This window comes from Neomonachus schauinslandi, chromosome 15 (genome assembly GCF_002201575.2).
Source record: "Neomonachus schauinslandi chromosome 15, ASM220157v2, whole genome shotgun sequence".
In the NCBI taxonomy this organism is placed as follows: domain Eukaryota; kingdom Metazoa; phylum Chordata; class Mammalia; order Carnivora; family Phocidae; genus Neomonachus; species Neomonachus schauinslandi.
The window spans coordinates 59375696-59403197 of NC_058417.1; the positions used below are offsets into that span (position 1 = coordinate 59375696).

General features: G+C 55.2%; 1 protein-coding gene and 3 non-coding genes across 5 annotated transcripts in view; 1 reads left to right on the plus strand and 3 right to left on the minus strand.

Moving 5' to 3' along the window:
* NARF (nuclear prelamin A recognition factor) overlaps nt 1–19320 on the plus strand; it is a 19633-nt gene extending 313 nt beyond the window's left edge. Inside the window, exons 2-11 of one of the 2 annotated variants that reach the window (XM_021680744.1) lie at nt 1208–1288; nt 3261–3404; nt 5942–6074; nt 8707–8841; nt 11180–11298; nt 12602–12731; nt 13856–13919; nt 14800–14937; nt 15803–15960; nt 17794–19320. In XM_021680744.1, coding sequence (XP_021536419.1) covers nt 1208–1288; nt 3261–3404; nt 5942–6074; nt 8707–8841; nt 11180–11298; nt 12602–12731; nt 13856–13919; nt 14800–14937; nt 15803–15960; nt 17794–18035 — 1344 coding nt within the window. In that variant the 3' untranslated portion in view covers nt 18036–19320. The remainder of the gene's footprint in view (nt 1–1207; nt 1289–3260; nt 3405–5941; nt 6075–8706; nt 8842–11179; nt 11299–12601; nt 12732–13855; nt 13920–14799; nt 14938–15802; nt 15961–17793) is intronic. The other variant, XM_021680745.1, reaches the window with a different exon arrangement.
* A 2718-nt stretch (nt 19321–22038) lies between these two features.
* On the minus strand, nt 22039–22110 carry TRNAQ-UUG. Its single transcript has one exon. It is a non-coding gene; the product is annotated as a tRNA-Gln (tRNA).
* Nucleotides 22111–22222: 112 nt separating this feature from the next.
* On the minus strand, nt 22223–22294 carry TRNAQ-CUG. Its single transcript has one exon. It is a non-coding gene; the product is annotated as a tRNA-Gln (tRNA).
* A 98-nt stretch (nt 22295–22392) lies between these two features.
* Nucleotides 22393–22464, minus strand: TRNAM-CAU. The gene has a single exon. It is a non-coding gene; the product is annotated as a tRNA-Met (tRNA).
* Nucleotides 22465–27502: the final 5038 nt, after the last annotated feature.

Sequence of the window (27502 nt, forward strand, 5' to 3'; positions counted from 1 at the left end):
GTCGGGGCTGCTCGGGGTCAGTCCTGCCAGGGTCGGTGCTGCTCGGGGTCAGGGGGTCGGTCCGGCCGGGGTCGGGGCTGTTCGAGATCCGGGGGTCAGGTCAGGTCGGGTCGAGGTCGGAGCCGGGGGTCGGAGCTGCCTGCGGTCACCGACCTCCGGGAGCCCTGGTGCCCAGAGCGGGCGGTGCGGGCCGTGGCCCCGTCCCGGGTCCCCCGGCCCCCAGTCCCCCGTCTCCGGGATCAGCCGCTCCGGGCTCCTGTGCGTCCGCGTCATCTCGCAGACTTGGTCTCCTGTGTGACAACTGGTTGGGGTTTTACTGGGTAGAGGGCGGCTGCAGGTGGTTGGTGAGCTGCGGACACTGAACCTGCCAGATGCCGGCGCTACTGCGGGTCAGGTTTCGTTTCCAGGTGCCTTGTAGTCACGTTACATTTGGGCTCATGCTTGGTCTTTCCAGTTCTCAGTGCACTTGTTTGTCCTTTCTAAATATGTTTGAAGCCAAAGAAAAAAAAAAAAAACCCAGAAAAACTAACTTTTGTTACCACGCAGGGCAGTCATAGCGAGCACAGTTCTTGATGTGGATGATTGAAACACTGATCAAAACATGTTTTTGAGGAGTTTTTATACAACTTACATGATTATGGTAACAAAACAGGAATGTAGGAAGGACAGGGCTGGTCCTCTGCTCCACCTGGGTGACCATAGTGACCGGGGTAGCCTTCCACACTTGCTTCTAGGCTGATAACGTAAAGAGCCATTCATTGTGGGGATGGGGATTTTTTGTTTGTTTTTCCGAAAATTAGAGCATGTAAATATTCCATCACTTCCTCTTTTTTTTATTTAACATTATACGGAGATACATTTTCAAAGCATTACACATAATCCTAGTTCATCATATTCTAAATATAACAAGTATCCAGGCTGTCGGTGTTGATTTACCTGTTGGTGGAAGGCCACATTGCTGCTAGTTTTCAGTTACTGCAAGGACAAGGATAGAGGAGGGTGTGCATGTGTGTCCACAAGTCCAGGTACTTTTATTTTTGTAGAGAGGATTTCTACACATGAGGCTTCTCTCTGATTGGAGAGAAGGCAGTGGACAGTCTTCTGCAGAACGCACGCGGGGGCATGAGGTTAATGAGTGTACATACATCTTTTTAAATTGAGAGAGTCAGATTAAAAGTACTTTTTTATGTTCCTTTGCTTTTTCAAGGAATGTAGTAAGAAAACAAAAACCGAGGACCAAGAGAATGCTTCAGTTGACATACCAAGTCTGGCTCAGGAGAATGGAGAGGCAAGTAATTTCTCAGTTTTGCATTAGCCTGGAGTAAATAGCTGGGGCTGTTTTTCTCCTCTTCGAGGGCTCATGTCCCTGGCACACCACTGCTGTCAGAAGATCCTAAAGTGGTGCCCTGGGCGGGGGGGGGGGGGGGGGTGGTGTTTGCCGTGGGCATGCTGGGTGGTCATTCCTAGGCATGTGACCTTTGGGACAGAAGTGCCCAAGAGCAAGTGTTCTCAGAATACACCCAGCCAAAACAAACTGTGTGAAGAACAAAGAAAAATACCATCTTCAGTCATTGATTAGAGATAGTGGTATAATATTTAAATCTCCAACTTTTTTAATGAAAAGTTTCATTCTGTAAAAGGGGAGTTTAGGTAGGTAATTTAAAAAATAATTCAAATCTCATGATCCTGTAAGTTTGTTTTTCTAGTGGTTTCTTCTCTAACTTTGTTCTTGAGGGTTTAAATCCCTCTTAGCTAGTGGTGATGGTTTGAGTTTACTGGGTAGGGGAGGTCACTCTTCCGTTGGAAAGGACTGGTACTGACTTCACTAGTGGAGAGCTGGCACCGTGGATAGCAGCAGGTTTCGCTTTAGTCTGGTGACCCCGACACAAGGTCTGGACTGACAGGAACTGATCTAGTCCCTCTCGTACCAGCTCTGCACTCTGGCAGCTGTAGGGCTTGGCAAGCAGCAGATGAGGCAGGCACCCAGGGTTCAAAGGCAGAAGAAGCAGGGAGTGCCTGGCGCCTCCCACACCTACCCTCTGGCCACATCACCTCGGACAGACATCTAAACCCGGGAGCCCCAGTTTCCTTATCAGTGACGTGGGGAGTTGGGTTCCTTCTCTCCCAGGGCTGTGGTTACGCAGAGATAAGGTGTGTGCACAGCCTCAGCAGGCGTCCTGCCAGCACAGTGGGCGGCACCCCCGTAGGGTGAGCAGGTCAGAGGAGGGGTGCACACAGTGGTCTGGGGGAGGGGACAGATCATATGGGGGGGCGGGTGATGGAGGCAGGTGGTTTAAGGTGGCTAGAGCAGGGGAGAATGAGGGAAAGGACCTGGGAGATGGGGTGGTGGGGCCTGGGCAGGCCACCACAGTGGCAAAAGCAGGAAAGAGGATGCAGTGCAGGAAGCTGAGTGCAATTTGAGTTCCACAGGCACTGAGCTCTCTGTGGGATGGCGGTCTGGAGCTTGGGAAAGGAAAGAGCTCCGCTGGAGGTGAAGGTTGGAGAGGTGTTGGGGGCTGGGGGAGCTGACACTGTTTTGGGAAGTGAGGCTGATTGGAGAGAAGGCAGTGGACAGTCTTCTGCAGAACGCACACGGGGGCAGAAGGAACAGGACAGGTGGGGAGGGACCAGACCTGGCCCAGGAGAGCCTGCAGAAAGAAGGACTGTGTGGTGCACAGCACACGGCAGGGAGGAAGTCCTGGGAACAGCGCAGAGTGTACTCACAGACACCTCTGCAGGGACAGAGGGCCAGGATTCTCCGAGTAGCACAGCATTATCTGCTGGGCCCCAGCTCTGTGCCAGGCCCTGTGCTCCAGACCCTCGGAGTGGCAGGTCTGGACCCACCTGGGAGCTTGTTAGAAGTGCAAACTCTTGGGCCCCATTCAGACCTCCTGAAGCCAGGCTACCAGCTTCCTTGGGGAGCCATGGGCCTTGATGAGTCACCAGGGAGTACAGAGCAGACTGAGAGTGGGAATCCCCAAGGGCAACACAGAAGGGGACACAGGGAAGAGAGGCGCCGGGCCAGCTCCTGAGACACAGGAATGTAGATTTCTTCCACCATGTGACAGTGCTGTCCTGCTCCCACCCTGGATTGTCATCTGTGTGACTCCTTGGTGTCATTGTGGTGTTCTATGGCCCTCCAGCTCTGTGTTGTCTAAGGTGTCCATGTTCTGTGTTGGTCTCGTGCTGTCATTCTCCCTAGAGAAGCACATGTTAGAGTCTTTATTCAAGAATCAGACCAAAACATCTTTCTTTTGTAGAAGGGGGAATTCCATAAGTTGGCCGATGCCAAGATATTTCTGAGTGACTGCCTGGCATGTGACAGCTGTGTGACTGCTGAGGAAGGGCTCCAGGTTTCCCAGCAGAATGCCAAGGACTTCTTCCGCGTTCTGAACCTTAATAAGGTAGGGCTCCTGCTGGGGGGGGGGGGGGGGGGGTGGAGGTGCGGCATGGAAGCCTCTGCTGGGCACAGCATACATGCCTCGGCCCTGGCCCTATGTCCCTTGTTGGAGTCAACCCTCTCTAGAGCCCCCCACCCAGGGTCACGTTCCCTCACCGACGTGGTAGGACTCGAGGTCCCTAGTCTGTTCCCAGAGGCAGGGCTCTGGTCTGATGGGCTTGTCAGGCTGGGGCAAGGCTGTGGTCCCTCAGCTGTCCTGCAGAGCTGTGTCCCTCAGCTTTGGACAGGTGAAAGGAAGGGCAGATGAGGCAGAGGGGCTGAAGCGCACACCTGCGTTTGCCCCTCGCTCACGGCTGCTCTCAGGAAGCGCTCTCACACCCCACCCTGCCTGCAGCAGTGCAGGTGCCTCTGGGAGCTCCCCCCTGCCGTCTCGGTAACAGTTGATATGCCCGAGCAAGGCAGAGTCCGTGAGGAGTGTGGGCTTCACATGGCACCCAGCACAGAGGACAGAGCCAAGCAGTGTTGTGCGTGTTTGCCACCACCCCTGTGGCGTGTTCCTGGCACATCAGTATTTTTAGGCCACGGTTTCAGAGAGAAATACATGTCTTTCTGTTGTCAGCATTGTGTCTCTTCCCTTCCTGGTGGTCAGGTCCCCGGAGGTCCATGAGCGAGCGGCAGCCCCCCCCGCTCTTGCTTGTCCTCCTCTGAACAGAATGGCTTTAGCTCCCCCCGCACTAACATCTTGATTCAGACTTCAGTGGGAAGTTTTACTATTAAGTAGATGTTTGTAGAAACTTCTGGTGGAGATGCATACCAATCAGCATTTCAGCTACAGAAACTGGCATAAAGAATAAGCAAATGGTTATTTCAGGAAACTGGACATAGGGGAGGTTCTGGGTTGGTTGAGCCAGCTGCTCATGCAGTCACACTGCAATTTCCCTTTCTTTGCTCTGCTGCCCTTCGCCCTGGGCTCAGTCCGATCCCCTGCTGGTCACAAAGCAGCTCCCTCAGGGGAGGGGACGTTTGAGTGAGAACGGAGTGAGGCCTGGAGACCTCCCTGGCAGGGCATCAGATAAAAGGATTGGAAGCACTGAGTCTGGCTTCTGGAGCTGGGGACAGACCACCCTCTGCCCTGCCTCTTCTGTTAGCAGCTGGGATTCACACCGATTCCTGCTTCCACCGATTCACACTCTCTCCCGATTCCTGCTTCCACATTTCTGTTGGGATGCATTCAGAAGCAGGAATCACGCCGCCTTTCCCACATCCAGTTGGGCCTGCATGCCCCAGCTGTGAGACCAGACCAATCCTCAGACCTGTGGTGGAAGGTTTGCCCCCAAATGCCACCGTTCGGGTTTCCACTTTACTAACTGGCTGACAATGTCTGACCCACACAGCTCTGTCATGGTAATCCTGTATCTGCCCTAGACTCCAGGTTAGAGGGTCACGGGGGAGACTTTCTAATGCCAGCATCCTCGCCCGTGCTGCTCTCCTGGGTTATTGTGTTGGCGATGAATTGTTCATATTTTTCCAGGGATTCCTTGAGCCACCAGTATCCATTTTGGTTTCAGGATGTCGATAGCCTTGTGGTTTCATGTTTGTATGGCGTTTTTTTAAAAAGATTTTATTTATTTGTCAGAGAGAATGAGCACAAGCAGGGAGAGTGGCAGGGAGAGGGAGAAACAGGCTCCCCACCGAGCAGGGAGCCCGATGTGGGGCTCGATCCCAGGACCCTGGGGTCATGACCTGAGCCGAAGGCAGACGCTTAACCGACTGAGCCACCCAGGCATCCCACACAATATTTTTTAGAACAGTTTATAGAAGGTGAGAATGATCCACTCCTTAAAAATATCCTACAATTTGGGGAGCCTGGGTGGCTCGGTCAGTTAAGCGTCTGACTCTTGGTTTCGGCTCTGGTCATGATCTTGGGGTCATGAGATCGAGCTCTGCGTTGGGCTCTGTGCTGAATGTGGAGCCTGCTTAAGTTTCTCTCTCTCTCCCTCTGCCTTTGCCCACCCCGCCGTTCTTTCTTCTTTTCTTTCTTAAAAAAACAAAACACACACACACATACATACGTATAAGTATACGTGTACGCAAATATATATATCCTACAGTTTGCCAGAATGACCAGGGACTGAGGCCTCTTTGGTGATAGATCTCTGGACACTGTTTCAGTGTGTATGTATTTTGTTCTAATTGAAACATATTGGTGTGTGTGTATTTTTAAATTGTTATTGGGTCATTTCAGTTATTTATGGGCCAATATTGTAATTTTTTTTCCTTTAAAATTATCCACTTTCATTCAGGTATTCGCATTTATTGATAAGAGTATTGTTTTTAAAAATTGACAAAATCTCTTGGGATGTCACACTTTTTAATCCTAATTTTTTTTCCGTTTCCTTAATTATACTTGCTAGTGCACGTGTATTTTATCAGTGTTCTCATAGAGCACTTACTCGTTCTGTGTGACTGGGTTTTTCATCATGGTGTCTTACTTCACTCTGTATGCACCACACGTGTGACGCTCTTCTCTGTTTCTCCCAGAAATGTGATACCTCACAGCACAAGGTGCTGGTCGTGTCCGTGTGTCCTCAGTCTCTGCCTTACTTTGCTGCCAAATTCCGCCTCAGTGTGACTGATGCATCTAGAAGACTCTGCGGCTTCCTCAAAAGTCTTGGTGAGGCACCTTGATATTGTTGTGAGTCTACAAGGCCAGCTTACAGCTGCGCTTTGTGTCTCCAGAGTTCGGCTCCCAGGGGCACAGCCTAGACCAGACTTCCACAAGCACCTCAAGAAACGTAAGAGGACCTACCTCTGACCCGCGATAGGCAGGCGTCCCTCACCCCCTTGCTGTGCAGACGAGTGTTGTGTGATGTCTGTGGCTGGCCCTCCAGGAGCAGCAGGTGATGGGGTGGTGGGGACAGTAGGAGGCTCCTGCGCTCGCTGAGGATTATGGTCTCGCCCCGGCTCCCAGGGCCCATGGAGGGCATGTGATAGAGCATCACGTCTGCAAGATGACCGGCATCTGGTTTCCCAGGATGCTCTCTGAAGAGCAGAGCAGGGAGGGAGTGGGCTGTCTCCTGTGCACAAAAAAGGAACATAGTCCCTCTCAAATATGCCCAAGAGCTCAAATGTGAATGAGCTGGAATGGTACCATCCAAAGTAGCGATGAGAAGGCTTCTGTGTCATCCACTGTTGTTGGACTGCTCAACCCCGAGCCCCCACCCCACCCCACCCTCTGTGGAGGGTCTGCCCCCCGGGGTGTCCTCACGCACACGACCACCAGGCGGGCTCAGGAGAGGAGAACTGGAGGCATTCTTCAACATGAGCTTCGATTTTTCTGCAGTGGCTTCTTTTTTTTTTTTTTTTTTTTTTTAAAGATTTTATTCATTTATTCATGAGAGACAGAGGGAGAAAGAGAGAGAGAGGCAGAGGGAGAAGCAGACTCCCCGCAGAGCAGGGAGCCCAACACAGGGCTCCATCCCAGGACCCTGGGATTATGACCTGAGCCGAAGGCAGACGCTTAACCGACTGAGCCACCCAGGTGCCCAGTGGCTTCTTTTTTTTAAGATTGATTGATTGATTTTAGAGAGAGTGTTTGTGCAAGCACGTCAGCCGGGGGAGGGCCAGAGGGAGAGGGAATCCCAAGCAGACTCCCTACTAAGCACAGAGCCCAACATGGGGCTTGATCCCAGGACCCTGAGATCATGACCTGAGCCAAAACCAAGAGTCAAATGCTTAACCAACTGAGCCACCCAGGCACCCTGCAGTGGCTTTTAAAGACCTAAACACGTGGGGGATTACTAATAAAATAAGGTGACACTTGGAATAAACACCTGCTCCTTAGAGCACTTGGCGTGGACTGGTTTCTCCACGCACCACCTGCTACCAAACTAGGCCACAGCTATGAGCATGGGTGTAGTCATTCCTTCATGCTCGTGATCTGAAAAAGCTTCAGGTTTTACCAAAGTTCCTAGATACTCTCTCTTCTCATAGTGAAAGGCCCTACTTGGGGATAGAATTTTTTAAAGTAAAGAGTTGGGCATTATATGTTAGTAAAATATATCCATAGGCAAACTGACTTAAGGTGATACTTTTAAGATGATACTTAGGCATTATAATGTTTCTTTTTAAGAAAAATTATCTGGGGGCGCCTGGGTGGCTCAGTTGGTTAAGCAACTGCCTTCGGCTCAGGTCATGATCCTCGAGTCCTGGGATCGAGTCCTGCATCGGGCTCCCTGCTCGGCAGGGAGTCTGCTTCTCCCTCTGACCCTCCTCCCTCTCATGCTCTCTGTCTCTCATTCTCTCTCTCTCAAATAAATAAATAAAATCTTTAAAAAAAAAAAAAAAAAAAACAAGAAAAAAGAAAAATTATCTGGCTGCAGATTATTTAATCTACTTTGTTAAAATTATTAAAAGTATATGTTTTGTTTCAGGCTTATGTGCCAATATTAAAAAAATTTATTTTTAAAAGACAGCTAAAAAGAGGCACCTGGGTGGGATAGTCAGTTAAGCCTCCAACTCTTGATTTCGGCTCAGGTCATGATCTCAGGGTCCTGGGAGTAAGCTCCACGTCGGACTCTGTGCTCAGTGCAGAGTCTGCTTCTCCCTCTCGCTTTGCCCCTCCCCCTGCTTGCACACTCTCTCTCAAATAAATCTTTTTTTAAAAATGCTAAAAGCTTAAAAAAGAAGAAAAAAAGATAGCTAGTTACAAATCAGCATAAAAATTATGGCCATCAGAAAGGTTTGGGCTGGGGACGCCTGGGTGGCTCAGTTGGTTAGGCGGCTGCCTTCGGCCCAGGTCATGATCCCAGGGTCCTGGGATCGAGTCCCACATCGGGCTCCTTGCTCAGCAGGGAACCTGCTTCTCCCTCTCTCTCCCTCTGCTTGTACTCTCTTTGTCAAATAAATAAAATCTTAAAAAGAAAAAAAAAAAGGTTTGGGCTGCCAGTTTATTTAAAGATACCAAGGATCATCACAGACTGAAATCTAACCACTGACTGGAAGAGAGTGCTGCTGGTATCTTGTAATCTTCCGTTAACTTTATGGCTACTGTGAGGTGTTTACGTAAGTGTAGACGTAGAGAGGACAAGAGGAAGCAAGAGAGAAAACATACATATTTTCTTATGAAAAATGATCCACGTTTATTGTTTGAAGGAGAAGGTAGGACACAGTCCTGGACTTATGCCGTTGGTGGTGCAAAGGAGGTGAGAGGGAGGCACAGAGCTCGGGAGTGCTGTGGAGTCTGCAGACTCCTAGGGGGTCCTCCGTTAGGTGATGAGAAGCTGAACGCGCCCTCTTTCCTGCAGGGGTGCACTATGTCTTCGATACAACAATAGCAGCGGATTTCAGCATCCTGGAGAGTCAGAAAGAATTCGTGCGTCGATACCAGCAGCACAGCAAGGAAGAGCCAGCGCTGCCCATGCTCACCTCCGCCTGTCCAGGTGAGCGCCCAGGGCCAGTTGCCGCGCCTCCGTGGGCCAGAGGCACCATTTCTCACGGGTCTGCGTTAGGGGCAGGAGCAGAGATGGGTGAGGTCAGAGGTCACAGGCCCAACACACTGGGCGTCCTAGACCAGGAGGGAGTGGAGTGCTGGTGGGGACCCCAGCAGGTCCACCCCAGAGCCCCCCACCTCACTCAGCCCCTGCTTGGTGCACACTGGCCACCTCCGCCCCCTACCCCCCCGCATCTGGCCTGATACTTGCTGCATCCAGGGTCCTGAGCTCTTCAAGTCTGTTCGTGTGTAGGTTTGGAGCTTCTAGAATGTTCTTCCTAGATGATGATGCACTTTCCCTCAGGAGTTCTTTATACCCAAGTATGTCAGAACTCTGACTAGTTCAGGTTCATGTCATCTCTCAAGTTCAGGGACATGAGGTGAGATTTGGTTCAAAACTAAACCTTGTCTACAATCAGCATTGTCCTTTTTGCTTCCCTATGACAGGGTAAAGAGATGAAAGCAACATCAAGGTCAGATGATCTGACCTGGCAGATAGAATCAGGGCTGTGGGCAGTCCTGTGCTGGCTCGCTGGGCATGGCTTTCTCATGCGGGGCTCCTAGGTCTTAGGGTGTGCTTGCTGCCCACACACTGAGGGATGTCGCCTGTGGGGTGTACCGCTGCAGAGCTCCTGGGTGCCTCGTGCCAGGCCACTTCTCCAAGCACGTCCCCTCTTGTCCCGTCCCGTCAGTGGTGGCCCGGGGGAGGGGGCAGTCTGCAGTTCTACAGGGAAGGGCCAGCGCCCAGGTAGGACGTGGGTGCTGTTGTCATCCCCATGCTGCTGTGAAGCCCACGGTCACTTCTCCGTTCTCGTGTCTCCATGGGAGCCAGCAGGGGCTGTCCAGGCCACAGGCCGGTGTGTCTGCCCCTGGGCAGCGTTCAGTAACAAGTTCCTGATCAGAGGTTTCCTCAGGAAAGTGCTAACCTGTCTGGTTTCAGATGCAGGGCGCCAGGGGCCCTGGGACCCTGGTTCCTCCTCCCCGTCCCTGCTCGGTCCTCTGCCCCGCAGGCTGGGCATCCTCCCTGGGCCCCAGCCCTTACCTCCTGCTAAACGTTGCCTGCTGTGTGGTGCCCCTGGCCAGCCCACAGCAGCTTGCCTGCAGCACAGAGATGCCATCTGCCAGAGAGCCGCGTCTGGAGGTGCCAGCCTGGTACTAAGGCCGGGGTGGGCGAGGCCTTGCCAGGCCAGACTCGCGGTGTGTGGGGCCTTGGGCCCCCAAAGGCCCACTGTTTTTGGCAGTTTTTTGTTTTTAATGTTGGGAGGCAAGGGATAAGGAGAGTCCCTCCATGGTGAATGCTGTGAATTGTGTAAGACTGATGAATTACAGACCTGTACCCCTGAAACAAGTAATACATCATAGGGTAATAAAAAAACCAGAGAGTTCCTCCAGGGACCGTTCTCTAGGAGCTTCTGTGGGTCACCGCAGATGTTTCCTGTGCACGCTCAGGCCTACATGCAGGTGATAGTTACGGGGTTTGAGTTTGTTCAGAAGGGATTGTCACGTCGTCTAGCACTCCTGCTGCTCTCCTGGCCAGGAGTGGTCACGGGAAGGCAGCTGGCTGTCCCTGGGGTCTGGTGTGCAGCTTCTCACTCTGCCTCTGTGCTCCCCCGTGATGCTGTGGTGTGCACACCTGTCCATGGCGTGTGCTCTCTCCAGGCCATGCCCAGGAGGTGAAGGATGCAGGCTCTGGCTCCCGCAGGTCTTCTCTGACCCCTGTTCCCCCTGGACGCCCAGCAGTAGGGGTGAGCCCAGAGGGCACAGCGGCCTTCGGCAGCTCAGGAAATGCTCAGTACCAGGCTGTGCGCTTAGGCGTAGAGCATGTGTGCTATTTCTCACTGTCACCTGGGCGTGTGAAATTCTGTCCTTGCCCTAAAAAGTGGGCAGTTGTTGGCTGTTAACTTCCAATAGGTGAGTGAAGCTGGGTGGGCTTTGTGGCTGCTGATGACAAGAACAGCTCTGCAGTGGGCACAGCTGAGTGGGGGCCAGTGCCCTGGGAAGATGCTCCTCTGAGCTTGTTCTCCTCTTTGGGGGGATCCAGTGTACCAGTTTTCACTTCCTTCCACTCCATCCTCTCTGGTCAAGGGCTGGCAGGGGCATCTTCAGTCTAGGGCATATGCACCTAGGGTCCTCGGGGCCCAAGGTGCCACGAATTCCCTGGGACGTCATGTGAAGAGGTGTCTGGCTTTACCCCGAGTGACGGGGTCTGGGAGCTCAGAATTCCTTGTGTGTGACGGAAAGGAGAAGGAAGCCACTGTGAGGAGGTGACAGGACCGTTCTCTCCCCAGGCTGGGTCCGATACGCCGAACGGGTGCTGGGCCACCCTGTTACCCCCCACCTCTGCACCGCCAAGTCTCCCCAACAGATCATGGGCTCTCTGGTAAAGGATTACTTCGCCAGACGGCAGGTAAGCTGATTACCTCCTACAGGGCAGCACATGGGCTAGGAGATGGGGGACGTTCCCACCGGGCACATCCAGGGTGGTCTTGGCCCTAGACCGAGTGGAAACACTCTCTATCCTGGTAAGTGGCGAGGGGAGGCCCTGGCCTTGCCCCTGGAGATGCTTGCAGTGAAGGAGGCCCTGTGTGGGGTCCTGGCCTGTCCCCCAGACCACAGTGAGTAGGCATGCGACTCCCTTAGCCACTTCTGCCTTCACATGATGGGAAAACTCCCAGCCAGGCTCCTAAAGGCCTTCCCACGTCCCTCACCTGCCCCGGGTCCCCCCTGTGGGTGGCACCCCATGTTTAGCTGGTCCCTGTGCTGTCCCTCCCCACTGCAGGCCCCCAATCAGACCCCCTGCATGCCATCCAGGGCCGCCTCAGGAACCCTGGCAGAGGCCAAGCCTGGTTCCTTCCAGAGGTCCCCGACACCCCAGTGGCGCCCATGATGTGGCCCCCTCCTGTGGTCGCTTCCCCAGTTGCCAGAGTGCCCATGGTCCTCCTCGGTTAGAGGATACATCTCTCCAGGGAACCAGTGAGGTCTGGCCCTGGAGAAACTGGAGAACACAGCGATAATAGGGACCCCACAGACCCAAAGCCGTTTTAGGAAGCCACACGCCTTTGACACCCTTGTTCACTTTGGGGGCAGAAAAATGAACTTTGGGACTTTATCCCTCGTGCTTGCCCCGCCCCCACTGTTGGGGGAATCCAGGAGTGTGCCAGTCCTTGAGGGTCACTGGTCCTGTGGGCCTGCTGAGGGACAGCTGGGCACCGTCCTCGGGCTTTGCCCCGAGTAGGGCCTTTCTGCCGAGGCCGCTCGGCAACTTCCCGCTGCTGGTGTGACTGCCGATTCCAGCTCAGCCTCAGGCACCACAGGGCCTACCCGAATAGGTGTCACTCAGGAAGCTTCCAGAAAGTTGGAGGGTCAGCCAGCCCGGGCGACTGTCCAGCAGTGGCTTATCCTTAATGGTGTTTGGTCAGCGTGTGCATAGGTCTGGGGGGAGGAAGCTGGTTCAGCTCTCTGAGCTCTTCCCCGGCGTCTCAGGCTGCTGGACCTTCCGGGCTCTGGGTGGCTTGGCCCCGAGGTGGGCGATGGTGCGGCTGCGAGCGCAGGTCGCAGCTTGGTCTGCAGGAGGCTGGGCTCAGATCCACAGTGGCCTCAGCACGTGAGAAGGCACCTTGGTCAGGGTTGGGGGAGTTGTGGGCACCAGCTTTCAGCTGCCCCTCCTCACTTCCCCACAGCCCCAAGCAGGGTTTGCTCTTTCTCCCCAGAACCTGTCCCCCGACAAGATTTTCCATGTTACTGTGGCTCCTTGCTACGATAAGAAACTGGAGGCACTTCGAGAAGACTTTCCCATGGCTTCCCACGGCTCCCGGGGTGCTGACTGCGTACTAACCTCAGGTGAGGGGTGGGCGGGCTGGGTACGACTGGGGCCTCTGGCCGGTCGTCCTCTGAGGTCACGACAGGACCCCCGAGGGCTTGACTGCAGGGAAGTGGAGGGGGCAGCGCTCGCACAGCATGGAGAAGTCCCATATGAGACGGAGACCCTGCCGACAGCAAACATGCACCTGGCAACACAGTGAGGTGTTCTCATTTAGAGTCAAGCTGGGGGCCCGTGGTGCTCCAGTGACTTTGCCAGCAGCCCCCGTCCAGTGTGCCTGGCGGAGGGCCTGCAGCAGGTTCTCTGTGTGCTGGGGTGGAAATGATTCTCTGGTGCCCTCAAGAGCTGCTCAGCGGAACGCTGCCGTCAAGGCGTGGCTTTCGTCTGCTAACCCCGAGCGGCTGCACTTCAGACCCCCGCACTGTGTAGGCAGGGCGGCCCGCTCTCGGGGACAGTGACTCCTGGGCGTGGGTCCCCTGACCTGAGACTCCAGCAAGAGGACCGCTGTGGAAGGGCCCACCCAGCACACAGGCCCCGGGGGAAGGGAGACAGGAGGGCATCTGCTTACCTGGTAAATGGCGGGTTTTTGTGAGAACCATAGGCAGGCCTCTGTCTTGAATGCAGAATCAGTTTTACTGTTTTTCTCACATGTTGAGTCATCTTGTGTGCATGCAATGCCATGGCGGTTGATGTAAACATTCGCTGTCTCCAGCAAGGGTTTCTGGGGACCCTGGTGTAAAGGGAAGTAGGACAGTGGTTCTGATTCTCAGTTCATCTCTGTGCACATCACCGTGCGCTATGTAAATGCAGCCACTGTGTCTTGGTGCTCTCTCCACAGGCAGCTATACCCAAAAGTTTTCTGCTTCAGAAACAAAAACACGGAGAGACTGTTGGCAAAATCCCTTGTTTCAAGAGCAGAAGGAGGAATTGGACTCTTCTCTTACATTTTATCAGAATTTTTCACATATCAGTGTTCTGCTGCCCTCTGTAAGAGTGACAGTGCCCAAGGGCACCTTAACAGAAGCTCCTGTGTGGGAGATAATCTTGGAAGCAGCTCCGGAGGAAGCGTGATGTCCTGCCCTCCTCACTTCCATGGGCTGGGTGGGTCCTTCCATGGTGCCTTACGCCTCTTCTTTGTCTGTAGGTGAAATCGTTCAGATGATGGAGCAAAGTGACCTCGCAGTGAAAGACGCTGCCGTTGACACTCTGTAAGTGACTTTTGCAGGCAGGGGCACCTTGTCGGTGGCCTCCCTCCTTCATGATGAGGCCGTGGGCGGCAGAGAGATGGGGGTGTGGGGGGCCCCCTGACCTGGGGTTGCCACTTGCTGTGTTGCGGCTCGGCCCCCACCACAACCCTAGGCCATCTTCCCAGCTCTCCAGTGGAACATGAGCGGGGCCCTTGTGTGCAGTGCCACCGACTGGGGGTGTGGGGAGTTGGGTTTCCGTAGGGATGTTTACCCGTCCGCACCCTCCACTTCTGAATTCCATGGGTCCCTGGCATTGTGTGTCTGGACCTGCCTGAGGCTGGGTCATCTCTGGGGAAAAGCGGCTCCCTCGGGTCCCTTTGCACCAGGAACAGCAGGCCCGCGTTCTGCTGTCCTGGTAATCTTCACCGATGACCAGCACTCCCACCACATGCGTGTCTTGGGCTCCGCGCAGGGCGAGTGTGGGCTGCTCGGCAGTCACAGCCCTTTTGTGGAAGGCTGCCCTGAGGTGTATAGAATTGAAGGCGCTTCAGTGCCTGTGGCCTGAGCCTGTGCTTGTTCTTGTCCCCACTGGGGCGCGTGCACACGCTCTCGGTGGCCCTCAGATTCCCAGCTCGGTCCCAAGTGTCCCAGGTGTCGAGGTCTGGGGGACGCGCTGATGGTGCAGCAGACAAGGAGTAGCCAGCCACGCGCACGGAGTGGGGCTTCAGCGGCTGCTTCGGCATCGGGGGTCACGGATGACTGCTGTGCTGATCTTTAAAACTCAGTAACATGAGATCCTTGCCTGAAGTCTAAATATCTGTACAGAATTTCTCTTTTCGTGGGGGATCCTAAGCCTGTGGCAGTCTGACTCCTTCTTGCTGTTGCTCTTCCGCCTGGCAAGGTTTGGAGGCCTGAAGGAGGAAGAGGTGAGGCGCCATGACGGAGCCAGCTCCGACGGGTACCTGGCGCACGTCTTCAGGCACGCGGCCAAGCAGCTGTTTGACGAGGACGTGGGCGAGGTCACCTACCGTACCCTGAGGTCTGCCTGTGCGGTCAGCACTGCTGTCGGGCACACTGCCCAAAGCCGGGGGCATGCGCGCGTGTGTGAGCTGGGGTGGGGGGCTGTCTCATTTATAGGGCTTAGAATAGCCAAGACCAAAAAGCCTTGTTTTCATTCAGGTCTTTCATTTTGCTAACACTTCAAACTTAGATTAGAAAATGATAGTCAGCCGTAGAGGAAGGACTCCAGATTAAAATCACTTTGTTGGGGCGCCTGGGGGGCTCAGTCGTTGAGCGTCTGCCTTCAGCTCAGGTCATAATCGCGGGGTCCTGGGATCAAGCCCCGAGTTGGGCTCCCTGCTCAGCGGGAAGCCCGTTTCTCCCTCTCTCTCTGCCTCTGCCCCTCCTCCTTGCTTGTGCACTCTCTCTCTGTGTGTGTCTCAATTAAAATAAAAATCTTAAAAAAAAAAAAATCCAGGGGCGCCGGGGTGGCTCAGTCTGAGCGTCTGCCTTTGGCTCAAGTCGTGGTCCCAGGCTCCTGGGATCAAGCCCCACATCGGGCTCCCTGCTCCGCAGGAGGCCTGCTTCTCCCTCTCCCACTCCCCCTGCTTGTGTTCCCTCTCTCTCTCTCTGTCAAATAAATAAATAAAATCTTAAAAAAAAAAAAAAAAAGACAAAGTCAAGGGACGCCTGGGTGGCTCAGTCGTTAAGCATCTGCCTTCGGCTCAGGTCATGATCCCAGGGTCCTGGGATCGAGCCCCCATCGGGCTCCCTGCTTGGTGGGAAGCCGGCTTCTCCCTCTCCCACTCCCCCTGCTTGTGTTCCCTCTCTCGCTGTGTCTCTCTCTGTCAAATAAATAAATAAAATCTTAAAAAAAAAAAAAATCCACTGTGTTCATCTTACAGAAACAAAGACTTCCAGGAGGTCACCCTTGAAAAGAACGGGGAGGTTCTGTTACGCTTCGCTGCTGCGTACGGCTTTCGAAACATCCAGAACGTGGTTCTGAAACTGAAGAAGGGCAGGTTCCCGTACCACTTCGTGGAGGTGCTCGCCTGCCCTGGGGGTAAGACGCGGGGTCTGGGCCACACTGCCCCCACAGACCCTGAGGAAGCAGGCCCTCGTGGGCTACCCCAGGCCTTCCTCGGTTCTGACAGCTTTGTGGGACTGTGGGTGCTGCGCTGGTGGTTGTGACACAGTGGTCCCTCTCCTCCCCTTACCACATAGCAGAAGAGCTAGGTGTCCCCTTAGAACGTCCCTGGGGACAGAGTCCCAGAGAAGAGCCGCTGCTCGGGTGGCACCAGCTGAGAGCCTCATCTTGGTTCAGATGGCCCCGCCTGTAGCCAGGTTCTGTCCTGAGTGATGGATTGGGCGGGGGCGGTGGGGAAGACCAACGAGAGGCACCAGGGCAGGGTCCCACAGCAGAGGCCAGGGACTTGCTGGTGGAGGAGGTATGGGTGTCCGGGGAGAGGATGCTATGGTCTCCAGGTGGCTGTGGGGCCACCTGTGCCCTACTTAATGGGGAAGGCCCACAAGATTCAAGCCTGCCTAAGGAGAGGAGGCACGGCCGGGGTGCTGGCGAAAACCTGCCGGCTTCAGGGGAGGGCATGTGGGGGTGTGGAGGAACTGACACAGTGAGGATGAGGAGGCAGTGGTGAGCTGGGTCTGCGGTGGAGGGGGTAGGATGTCCAGCTCCCCTGAGCCACGGGTGGGGGCCGGGCAGGCTCACCTGTGCCCTAACAGCGGGGGAGCGGGGGCCAGGGGTCTGAGGACAGGAGCAGACCTTGGGAGAGTGGGCTCCCTGGGAAAGTGAGCGGAGTCACCTGCCATGGCTGAGTGTCTTCGAGATTTGAGATCAAAAGTGCAGCTGGGTGGAGGGACGCCTGGGTGGCTCAGTGGGTGAAGCGTCTGCCTTCGGCTCAGGTCATGATCCCAGGGTCCTGGGATCGAGCCCCGCGTCGGGCTCCCTGCTCAGGGGGGAGCCTCCTTCTCCCTCTGCCACTCCCTCTCGCTCATGCTTTCTCTCTCTCACTCTTTCTCTCTCAAATGAATAAATAAAATCTTTTTAAAAAGTAAAATAATAAAATCTTTTTAAAAAAAAGCGCAGCTGGTGGGTACTGCCAAGGGACAAGTGGAGAGGGCCTTGGCCAGGGTGGCAGTTTGCTACAAATGCTTTTAAATCAACTTAACCGTATAAATCATGACATTATTTAATACATTCGGGAGTAAACAGCACCAGGACGTGGGAGTTGGACCCTTTATCCAGGCTGTGGTGCCCGGGCGCATGGGCTCTGGTGCAGGGTCGTGGGTCCCCGCCCCCTCCCCAGTCCCGCCCAGTTGGGGACCCACGCCCAGAGGCTTTATGAGACGCTAGTGGTGTGGCTTCCCGTTCGCAGTCTTCCTGCTCTTCTGGAAGTCCAGATCTGCGTACACAGCCAGCCAGTTCTAGAGGCTGGCAGCTTACTTCACTTTTAGGTAAAAAAACGTTTCCTGGATAAGGTATGTAGGTAGGAATCGGAAGCGTAAGGGAGCCTGGGGTTCTTGAGGCCTCGGGGCCCACACGTCCAGAGTCAGCTCCAGGCTCTGGTCCCACGGTGCTGCACACCACTGCTGTTCCTTTCCTGCTCCAGAACCATGCCCTTTTTTTTTTTTTTTTTTTAAGATTTTATTTATTTATTTGAGACAGAGAGAATGAGATACAGAGAGCATGAGAGGGAGGAGGGTCAGAGGGAGAAGCAGACTCCCTGCCGAGCAGGGAGCCCGATGCGGGACTCGATCCAGGGACTCCAGGATCATGACCTGAGCCGAAGGCAGTCGCTTAACCAACTGAGCCACCCAGGAGAACCATGCCCTTTAAAGCGAACGGAGGCAAAGCATAAGGTCCCTGCTTGTCTTTCAGGGTGTTTAAACGGCAGAGGCCAAGCCCAGACCGAGGATGGGCGTGCAGACAAGGCGCTGCTGCGGCAGATGGAAGGCATCTACGCGGACGTCCCTGTGCGGCTCCCTGAGACCAGCGCCCATGTGCAGGAGCTGTACCAGGAGTGGCTGGACGGGGCCGACTCCCCCAGAGTCCAGGAGGCCCTGCACACCATGTACCAGGGCCCAGGGCTCCCTGCGGTCAGCCGAGACATCAAGTGGTAAAGGTTGACCTGGCCGGGAGGCAGGCTCCGTCAGCTGCCCGGGGAGGGAGGCGCGGCTGAGCGAGGGCATCAGACACACTGCAGGGAAACCGCTCGGCTTCTCAGCTGCTACCTTGGTTTTCAGAATTCTCTACCCCTGTTTGCTGGGGGCTCCCTCACTGTTTGATGTGGTGCTATGTCTTCGTGACGTGTGCGACTGGAATATTTTGACATGAGAGGAGGATTGCCCCAATTTAAGTATTCTTTTATCTTAAGACTGAAAAATATCCCAAAGAACAAGAGTGAAGACAAACTATCATCTTTTAGGCCTAAAAAAAATCCAAAAAGTGTCCTGTGAAGAGCTAGGACCCCAGAAGTTCGGGTTCATGTGCCTCAGATCACGTGAGGAGATGACAGGAGGCGGGCCGCTGCAGGGCATGTGGGGCCGCAGTCCACAGTCTGCCCCAATCGGCTCTTATTTTTACCCACTTACATTTCTCCTGAAATGTTTTTGCCAGAATGTGAGTCAGTTGCATCCTTTTGGAATCGGGGGCTGGTACACAAATCTGGGTTTCCAGGTTTTCTGGCCACAGTGGTCCACGTCTCTCACTGCTGGGCTGCCAGAGAGCGGCAGGCGGCAGCCCCTCCTGGGACCAGACCACCGACCTGGGGGCCCTGTGGGTGCTGCTGCTGTAGGCCCCAGACACGCACCTGTTCATTCAGCCACTGAGGTGGACTCACCTTGAGGCGGGGAGGCCTGGCAAGGCTGCCAGGTACCTACAGACGGAAGGACAGAGGTGGGCTACCCATGTAAGCCAGGCCGTGCGATCGAGAGGTGGTCACCTCCGTCCCTCCTGATCTGCTGCGGTCACACCTCCCCCAGCCTGTGCTTCTTGAGGGGCTCTCCTCCTGCAGCCCGTGCTGCTCCTGTGAGCGCACCTTAAGGAGGAAGAGGGAAAGCAGTTGACCCACAGACAGGGCTTGCAAGCAGCCAGAAATGTACGGAATCATGGCGCTCCACGTCAGCGCGTGTCCTTGAAATGAGAGACCTCTGCCAGCGGCCTGGAGTTGGATTTTCAAAGCACTTGGATTTTGTCGACACGAGTGATGATGCTCCTCTTGAACCCTCCATGCCGTAAAGCCTCCGCGGGCTCCATTCCCCTCATCGTGTTCTGTACCGTGTCGTACCAGTGTACCTGTCGGGGTGATAGCTGGGTATTGTGTGAAACCGTGTATTTCTTTCAGTCTGTTCATAATCGGGTTCATCCTCTACGGTAGCTGATTATGGAATAAACAGGTGAAGAGTGGGTCTGTGTGTGGAGAATCCGTGAACCTGCTGCTCCTCTCAGCCAGGGGCCAGGGTGTCACATGGGGCGCGCCCTCCCTCACCTCACCTCGCACTTCTCCAGTCAACAGCTGGCTCAGAGCAGGAGAGCTGTCCTCCTGTGTCTCCTCAGTGGGCCTACAAAGCCACCAGCCAAGTGTGCGGTCAGTTCCTCTTGCTTCAAAAGCAGCCCCTTCCAGCTCCAGCGAAGACCTCCGGTGGCCAGAGCCTGACAGACCGGGGGTTATCGCCCGGGGTGCTGGGTCTCCTCCGTAGCTCATCTTGGGTCATGGCCACCTTCGTCCTGGCTCCAGCCAAATGTGCAGAGAAGAGGGGGCGGCCCCATGGCCAGGCTGGGCTGATGCCCACAGCGTGTCTGCTAGTGAGCAGTGGGTCCCAGTGTGAGGAGGAGGACAGGGTAAGCCCAGATTGACATCACACCCAGCGTCCACTCCATAGACATGCTGTTATCAGGGCTACGGTACTCCCGAGTCACCACCTAGCAGACCGGGAACGTGTCCAGCAGGTTTGCGTGCGTGTTGGCCATCGTGGCGAATAGCTCTGCCCTCCAGTGCCCTGCTCTGGACCATATCAGAGCCCAGATTTTTAATGCCATTTCCACCTGGCCTTAGAGCTTGGGCCAGTTGCCGCCAGTGTAGACACCGGTCCCTCCTCTTCAGCTCCGCATGAGTGAGGAACGGAACGCCCGTTGCCTACACCATCAGTTTGATGCTGGCCGAGGGTGTGGAGCGAGGGCACTGCCTGTCGCAGGCTCTCAGGTGGTGCCGCTGACGGGAGGCTGTCCTGTGGCCTCAGCTGCTGGCCCGAAGCTGAGCAGCAGACTTTGGACACTTGTCCGCAGTGGAAAGACCACTGACTCACACTGAGTCTAGGTCGGATGTGTTAGGTGAGGGAACCGAGGCCACTTGGCCAACAACATGGGCTCCCTCAGCTCGGGGGCCCAACCTTGGTACTTACGTGCACCTCCCTCCACACAGGCGTTGGCTTTGTTCCCAGCCGGCCAGAGCACTTGTCTAAAGCAAGTGAACCCCCAACTCCTGTGTTCAGGGAAGCAGAGCGTATGAGGTCCTTTCGGACAGACTGGCACCTTTTTTTTTTTTTTTAAAGATTTTATTTATTTATTTGACAGAGAGAGAGGCAGTGAGAGAGGGAACACAAGCAGGGGGAGTGGGAGACAGAGAAGTGGGCTTCCCGCTGAGCAGGGAGCCCGATGGGGGCTCGATCTGGGACCATGACCTGAGCCGAAGGCAGACGCTTAACGACTGAGCCACCCAGGCGCCCCCAGACTGGCACCTTATTTTCTGAATAAGGATAAGCCAGATATTTCGAAAACGAGGAGCAAGTGCCAGGACGGAAGACTGACTTGAAAACTGAATACACATCCATGCACATCCCCGTATCGACCTGCACACGTATACGTGCACACAGACACGTATACAGGTCTACACACTTCTGTGCACTCAGATGCACACACGTACACATAAACATAGACCTAGGAGTTTGTACTGGTGTCTGCGAGAAGGGCAGGCTCCCGCCCAGCAGCTGGCAGCTTCACTCTTGGGAACCTTCCCTGAGCGGCACCACACACAGGTGCCCAGTGGGCAAGTACAAGACATTCTTTAGGACATTTGCATTAAGAGTAAACAACCTGCAACACCTAATGAGGTTCCTTGGTGGAGAATGGTTAAGTAATTGTACATCCAAACAGTGGGATTCGAGAGGCAGTTAAAACATAGATTTTTTTTTTTATGCACAAATAGGGAAATACCTGCAGTATGTCACCAAGGAGGCCTCAAAATAGGCCCCTGTCATAATACGTGAGCCAGTGTGGAGAGCTAGGCTCCTCTGGGCCCTCACCTGGGCCCCAAGCGGGACATGAGCCCATTTTCACAAAGACAAGTGGAGAATGGGAATGAGGAGGACGTTGGGGCCCAGGGGGGCAGGACTGAACTCACATTTGTGCAGCGAGCTGGAATGAACCCCAGGGGACCAGCTCATCCAGCTCTCCTCACTGTACAGATGAGGAGGCTGATATCCCAAGAGGGCAGGGTCTTTCCAAGGTCACAAGGGAAGCAGATGCAGAGTTAGGCTCTTCTCCCTTTACTCAGAATTCTTAAATCTGCTCTAATAAAAGGAATTCAACATTTCCTGAAAGTGACAGTATGAGCCCCTTTTGGTCTCCCTTTTTTAAAGTCAAGCTAGAGAGAGGAAGTGCATGTTGAAAAGACAGAGATCAGGAAATCCCTAATGTGCTCCCTCTGGGGAAGGAGCAGGAGCTCTGGCGAGCCACCCACACAACCCAGCTCAAGGGTCCTTACCTGGAGGTCTCTGGAGAGGTGTGCTTAGGAGCGGGAGCAAGAAGAGTCCCGGGGCCCTGTGCACCCTGAGGGCAGAGGTTTCAGGGTCAACCCTCCCTGCACCAGACCATGTCCTCTGAGCCACAGGCAGCAGTGCTCAGGGACAAGAGGGGTCCTGGGTGCGTGGACACACAAGGAAAAGGTGACAGGTGACCATGGAGGGGCCGGTGGGGTAAAATGGAGGCTGTAACCAGGGGTCTCCACATGAGCTCAAAAGAGGAGACCCTGATCTGGAGGGTACCGGACTGTCCTGGTGAGGGTTGCATTGCCCACTACTGGGGACTTGGGGGGTGGGGTGGGCACAAAAGGGCCACAGGTGAGGCAGGTTCTACCGAGATTTGAACTCGGATTGCTGGATTCAAAGTCCAGAGTGCTGACCATTACACCATAGAACCACAAGACATCAGGGCCACCGTGGGGCCACCCTTGGCCTGAGCGCACCTGGAAGAAGGGACACCAAAGTGGGGATCAGGATATAAAAAGGGGAGGGGGACCAAAACGTTGTGCAGGTCCCACTGAGACTTGAACTCGGATCACTGGATTCAGAGTCCAGAGTGCTGGCCATTACACCATGGAACCGGCTGCAGCTATGAGTCCTGCACATCCTGATGGGGAAATGGAAGGGGGACAGGGACAGCACAGGTCTTCAGGCTACCGCCCAGGAAAAGACGAGCATGTAGCAGAGGATGGTTTCGATCCATCGACCTCTGGGTTATGGGCCCAGCACGCTTCCACTGCGCCACTCTGCTTCCCCTGGCACCACCTGGCCAGGCCCTGACTGTGATAGGTCTGGGGGTCACAGCCCCTCCAGGCCAGGGGGATGAGGATGGCAGGCTCCTGCAGGGGCCAGAATAGGGCAAGGCAAATGCCCATTTACAAATAAAGTGGACTTCTGTTTTCCCTCCTTCAACTTCTTGTGGAAAGAAATCTCTGAACTCATGTCCTTTTCTGCTGTTAAAAACAAAAACCAAAAAAGTCAAGAAACACAACAGTCACAGTCCAGAGTGTCCATGTCCCTGGGCCGTGGTGGCAGGTTCTGTAATATGGTAGTGATGGTTGGGTTTTGGAAAGGAACAAAAACAATGTTTCTCCCCATCATTTGAAAATGACTCCTAATTTACACAATTATGAATAAACTGTTCTTTTAATTCTACTTCTCTTGGTCTACTTCTTTTCTGTGACCTATAAAGTTGTTTCTCCAATACAAAACTGCTTTAAAGTGTTATGACACCTTGCTGTTCATCTTTATAATTTGGGAAAAAAAAAAACATAAATAAGACCCTGCCCTTTCAAAGAAGTATGAACTATTCCCCCAAGAACATTCTGGATATAAATCCTTTGAGCAAAAAAAAAAAAAAAAAAATCTTTCATGTTGAACCTTTTCAAGTAAAAAGCATGTACGGAACCTGCCGTTGTAGATAGTGGTCTCCTCTCGCAAGTGAACAGAAGCATCAGGAAAGAGACACACAGCCTGAAACTGCCGAGGTCAAACTGTGAATGTCAACCAGGATGCTCAAAGGACATGGCAGCAGGGAGCTCAATGAGCAGGGTTAGAGGAGGCTAGTAAGCACTCCACCGCTAGCCACTGCACTGGGCAGCCAGAATGCTGAGGCCAGGGAGCAGGTCCTGCCCCCCGCGAGTGCTGAGGCAGATGGAGTGGGCACCAGACAGGAGTAGTGGTCTTCCTCAGTGGAGTATCAGCCCACCTGCCGGAAGGAAAGTGCTGAGGAGTACTCGGCCTTTCTTCCCTCCCCTCTAATCTCCTTGCCAGTGCTTCCCATTGGCTGCAGCCCCTTGGCTCTCTCGCCCTCCAGCTTCCTGGTTGGTCTCAGAGAAGAGGTGAATCTGGAAGCAAACATAAGACGTCCAGAACCGTGGGGGACAACTATAACCTCAGGTGTATAACCACGACCACCAAGGGCGTTGAAGGGAGAGTGAGGGTGAAGGAGGACCTGAAGTGGAGGCCTGGGCAAAGCCAGCTGTCAGGGACTTCCACAGCATTGATGACACACCCAGCAGGGCACAAGGAGCAGCCATCAAGATGGGCTGGCAGTTGCCACAGGGGGTGAGGCTCCCCTCACCCTGTGAGGCTGTGCTGTGCCTGAACCTCCACCACAGGGTCTTGAGGATATTGTCCGAGCCTGATAAATCCAGGCATACGGATCAGTTAGAGACGGGAAGGTGGCCTCAGGACAAGACAGGGCAACCCCACCGAGCAGCACATTGTATGGAAGCCCTGGTGCAGGGACTCGAGGATTGGTGTCAGAGAGCCTTGGTGTCAGAGAGCCTTGCTGATGAAGTAAGTGCGTGGACGGACTTCCTGGAAGGGGCCCAGAATTTGAGAAGATTCAGTTCCACCGGAAAACTCGTCAAAAGGTCTCCACTGTGGAAATGGCTCAATCAGGTGGACGAGATAACCTACAGATGTCCGTCAGACCCTTTCTCCTGCCATCCCAGTGACGGTTGATTAACCCTTGGACCAAATCGGCCTGGGGACAAGGAAGGACGCCCTAGCGCCTGCTTACATGACTGAGCGGCCACCTGTAAACCCCAGTAGTGGCTGTGGGGGCGCGGGGGGCGACGGCCAGCCACCCGAAAGGCAGGTGACCTCGCTGATGCTTTCCCTGCAGGAGACGCGCGAGGCCACGTCGGAACAGACCCTAACTCCGGACCTGGGCTCGTGGACCCCACCGTCCCCGCAGCCCGGGCGACGCCGCTCGTGGTCACACCACGCGCGTCACAGTGAGGGCCAGGCAGCGACCCCAGGAAGGGGCGTCCGAGCCCATCTCGGGACCGTCCTGCGAGCGAGGGTACAGGGGCGCAGCCAGTGAGGTCGCCCAGTCGCCGAGGAGGAGCTCGCGCCGCTGTCGGCGCCAAGCCACGTCCCCCTGGCAGGCAGGAGCCCTTTTATTCATCCCGGGCCCCCGACACGGCCCGCGTCTGCCACCGCGCACCCTCGGACTCGCCGGCCCAGCCCGTCTCACGACCCAACCCCTACACAGGCGCCACGCCCCGCCCGGCCGTCGTCCGTCACGTGGGCGGCCGGTCACGTGCTCCCGCGCACGCCCGTGTCGCGGCGTCCTCTCGCTGCCGCCCCACCCCTCGCAGGCGCGCGTACGTTGGCGCGTGCGCACTCGACGGTGTGGCGTTGCGGAGCGCGGCGACGTTGCGCGCTCCCGGGGACCAGGGGTCTGGCGGGGTGGCGGGGTGGCGGGGTGGCGGGGCGGGCGGGCGGCCTAGGCGGGGGCCGGGGACGCGGGCCGGCTGGGCCCTCGCGGCCGTGGAAGGAACGTAGCGACTTCGGGGCGGCCACCTTCTGCTGGGGGCCGTGATGACTCAACACTCCTGTCTTCGCCACCAGAGCGGCGTGGACTCTGCTCGTCTTTACTCCCCCCACCCCCGAAACGGGTCCGCGGCGCCAGGTCCGTGGGAGCCTCGCCCACCGCGGGTCAGGGTCCGGGAGGGCGGGGGCCAGCGCAGGGTGGGCGGGGCCTCAGGCCTGTGCGCTCCGGAGCACCCTGTTGGTGAAAAACAGAACTAGTTGTGAAGGTGAGGTGGATTAGAGTAAGAAAGGTGATAAACCGCACATTGTACAAAGCGGATAAACGCCACAGGATCCGTACAGTTAACGAAACGTTTCTCTGATCTGTGTATTTGAGGGTGCACAAGCAGGGGAAGGAGCGGAGGGAGCGGGAGAGGCAGGCTCCCCGCCGAGCAGGGAGCCCGACGCGGGGCTCGACCCCGGGGCGCGGGATCACGACCTGAGCCGAAGGCAGACGCTTCACCGACTGGGCCACCCAGGCACCCCTCCTCCTGCTTTTCTTTCCTTCTGCTTTCTCGCGTCCTGTTTAGGAGTGTCCTGGTTCTCAGAATATCTTTCATTTCTGTGTTATTTCCATTATCCGTATTTTCTTAGCTATCATGATTCTTTGCTTTCGTGATTTTGACCATTAGTGCTTTTGGTTTCCATTGTGATACACTTGATTTTTTGAAGTGTCTACCAGACTTCTCATTTCAGCTTTTCCTTTCAGTAACATATTTCCTTCTGGTTGTATTTGGATTTCCTGTGGTCAGTATTTTAAAGTATGCATAGTTAGTCTGCACTTAAGGCAAACACCGCAACTCAAATGCATTTGAAAATTGCCCCTCTGCGGTGTTGGGCTCTGTGACGGGTATGACCGAATAACCACACAGCACATGCAGCGGCTCGTGTGAGTGCGGGGAGTTCTGACACTGGGACACCTTGCTTCCTTTAGGCCCCTTTGCTGTGTTGTTACCAGTTTGAGTGTTATTTCTTCTGCAACTTGCAGACATTGGACAGGAGGCCTCAGACCGCTAAGATGTGGTCTGCGCTGGCTCGCCAAGACGACTCCTCCCGCTGTGTGCTTACGAGCGGAGCCGCACAGCACAAGCATTCGGAGACACTGAAAAGGGAAAACATCTGCTGGGATGATGGGGGCTACTTGTGCAGAACATGTTCCTACATGAGCGTGCTCCCATCCGACCTACATTCATGGAATAGGACCCTTGCTCAGTTGGGACATCTGATGTTGGGGGGGGGGGTGCTGCACTCTGCTGGCTCAGTATTTCAAACCTTGCTCCCCACCCCACATGCTCCTGGTGTCTGGGGCTGGAGGACAGGACCCCCTTGGGGCAGCCTCTGGCCCTGTGAGAACCTAGGCAGCCGGCCGTAGCAGAGCTAGGTGGAGTGCACTGCAGACCCCAAGAGGCGCCTCCCCCAGCTTCCTCTCCAGGCCCCCTGCGCAGGGCTGTGTTCACCTTCTACCCTGCCTCAGGGTGGCACTGGAGTGGACATCCTAGCTGAGCAAAGGACCTGTCCCCTAATGCTGCCAGCTCACCTCAGCCAGGGGTCCAACCCCAGCCGTGTGACCCCATGCAGCAGGCTTCACCTCCCACCATCCTGAGTGAGAGTCTCGATGGTCACCCATGGTGGCTGGGGGTTTAATGAGTTGGTGTGTGCCAAGTGCCCAGAGCAACACCTGGCACTGTCGGGTTGAAAAGGACGGCGCCGTGGCCTAGTGCTTGCAGCAGTGGTAACAATCAGAGCCAGAGACTTGACCTGGTCGTCCCAGCTACTCCCTCCCTGTAGGAGGCAGGGACCTGGACCCGTTCATGCTTCCAACCTACCCCTCTCCACTAAGGCCCCCTCAGCACACACACACCTCTCTGGTCCTGAAAACACCACCAGTGACCAAGAAACCCTTGCTCTGATCGTGGCCAGTCAGCCCAGGACAAGATGCCCAGCATCCTTAGCCTGGGGGAAATGCAGCACACCCACTAACAAGGCTGCCCTTACCACGTGTTGGGAAGGTGGGGCAACAGGAACCCTCACACTCAGGTGATGGGAACATAGAATGGTGTGGCCACTTTGGAATTCAGTTTGGCAGTTCCCTCATGTTTCTCCAAGGAGTTCCGGTTCTTTTGTTGGAGGATGGTGTTTACTGCTATTTCATGGTGCAGATGGTGTCCCTGTGTCTGTGCCATCTCGGGGTGCAGAGACTGACCCACGGTATCCCCAGGTCTATGCCATCTCTGGGTGCAGAGACTGACCTGTGAGGCATCCCTCTCTGTGCCATCTCGGGGTGCAGAGACTGACCCACAGGGCGTCCCCAGGTCTATGCCATCTCGGGGTGCAGAGACTGACCTGTGCGGCATCCCTCCCTGTGCCATATCGGGGTGCAGAGACTGACCCACAGGGTGTCCTCAGGTCTGTGCCATCTCGGGGTGCAGAGACTGACCTGTGGGGCATCCCTCCCTGTGCCATCT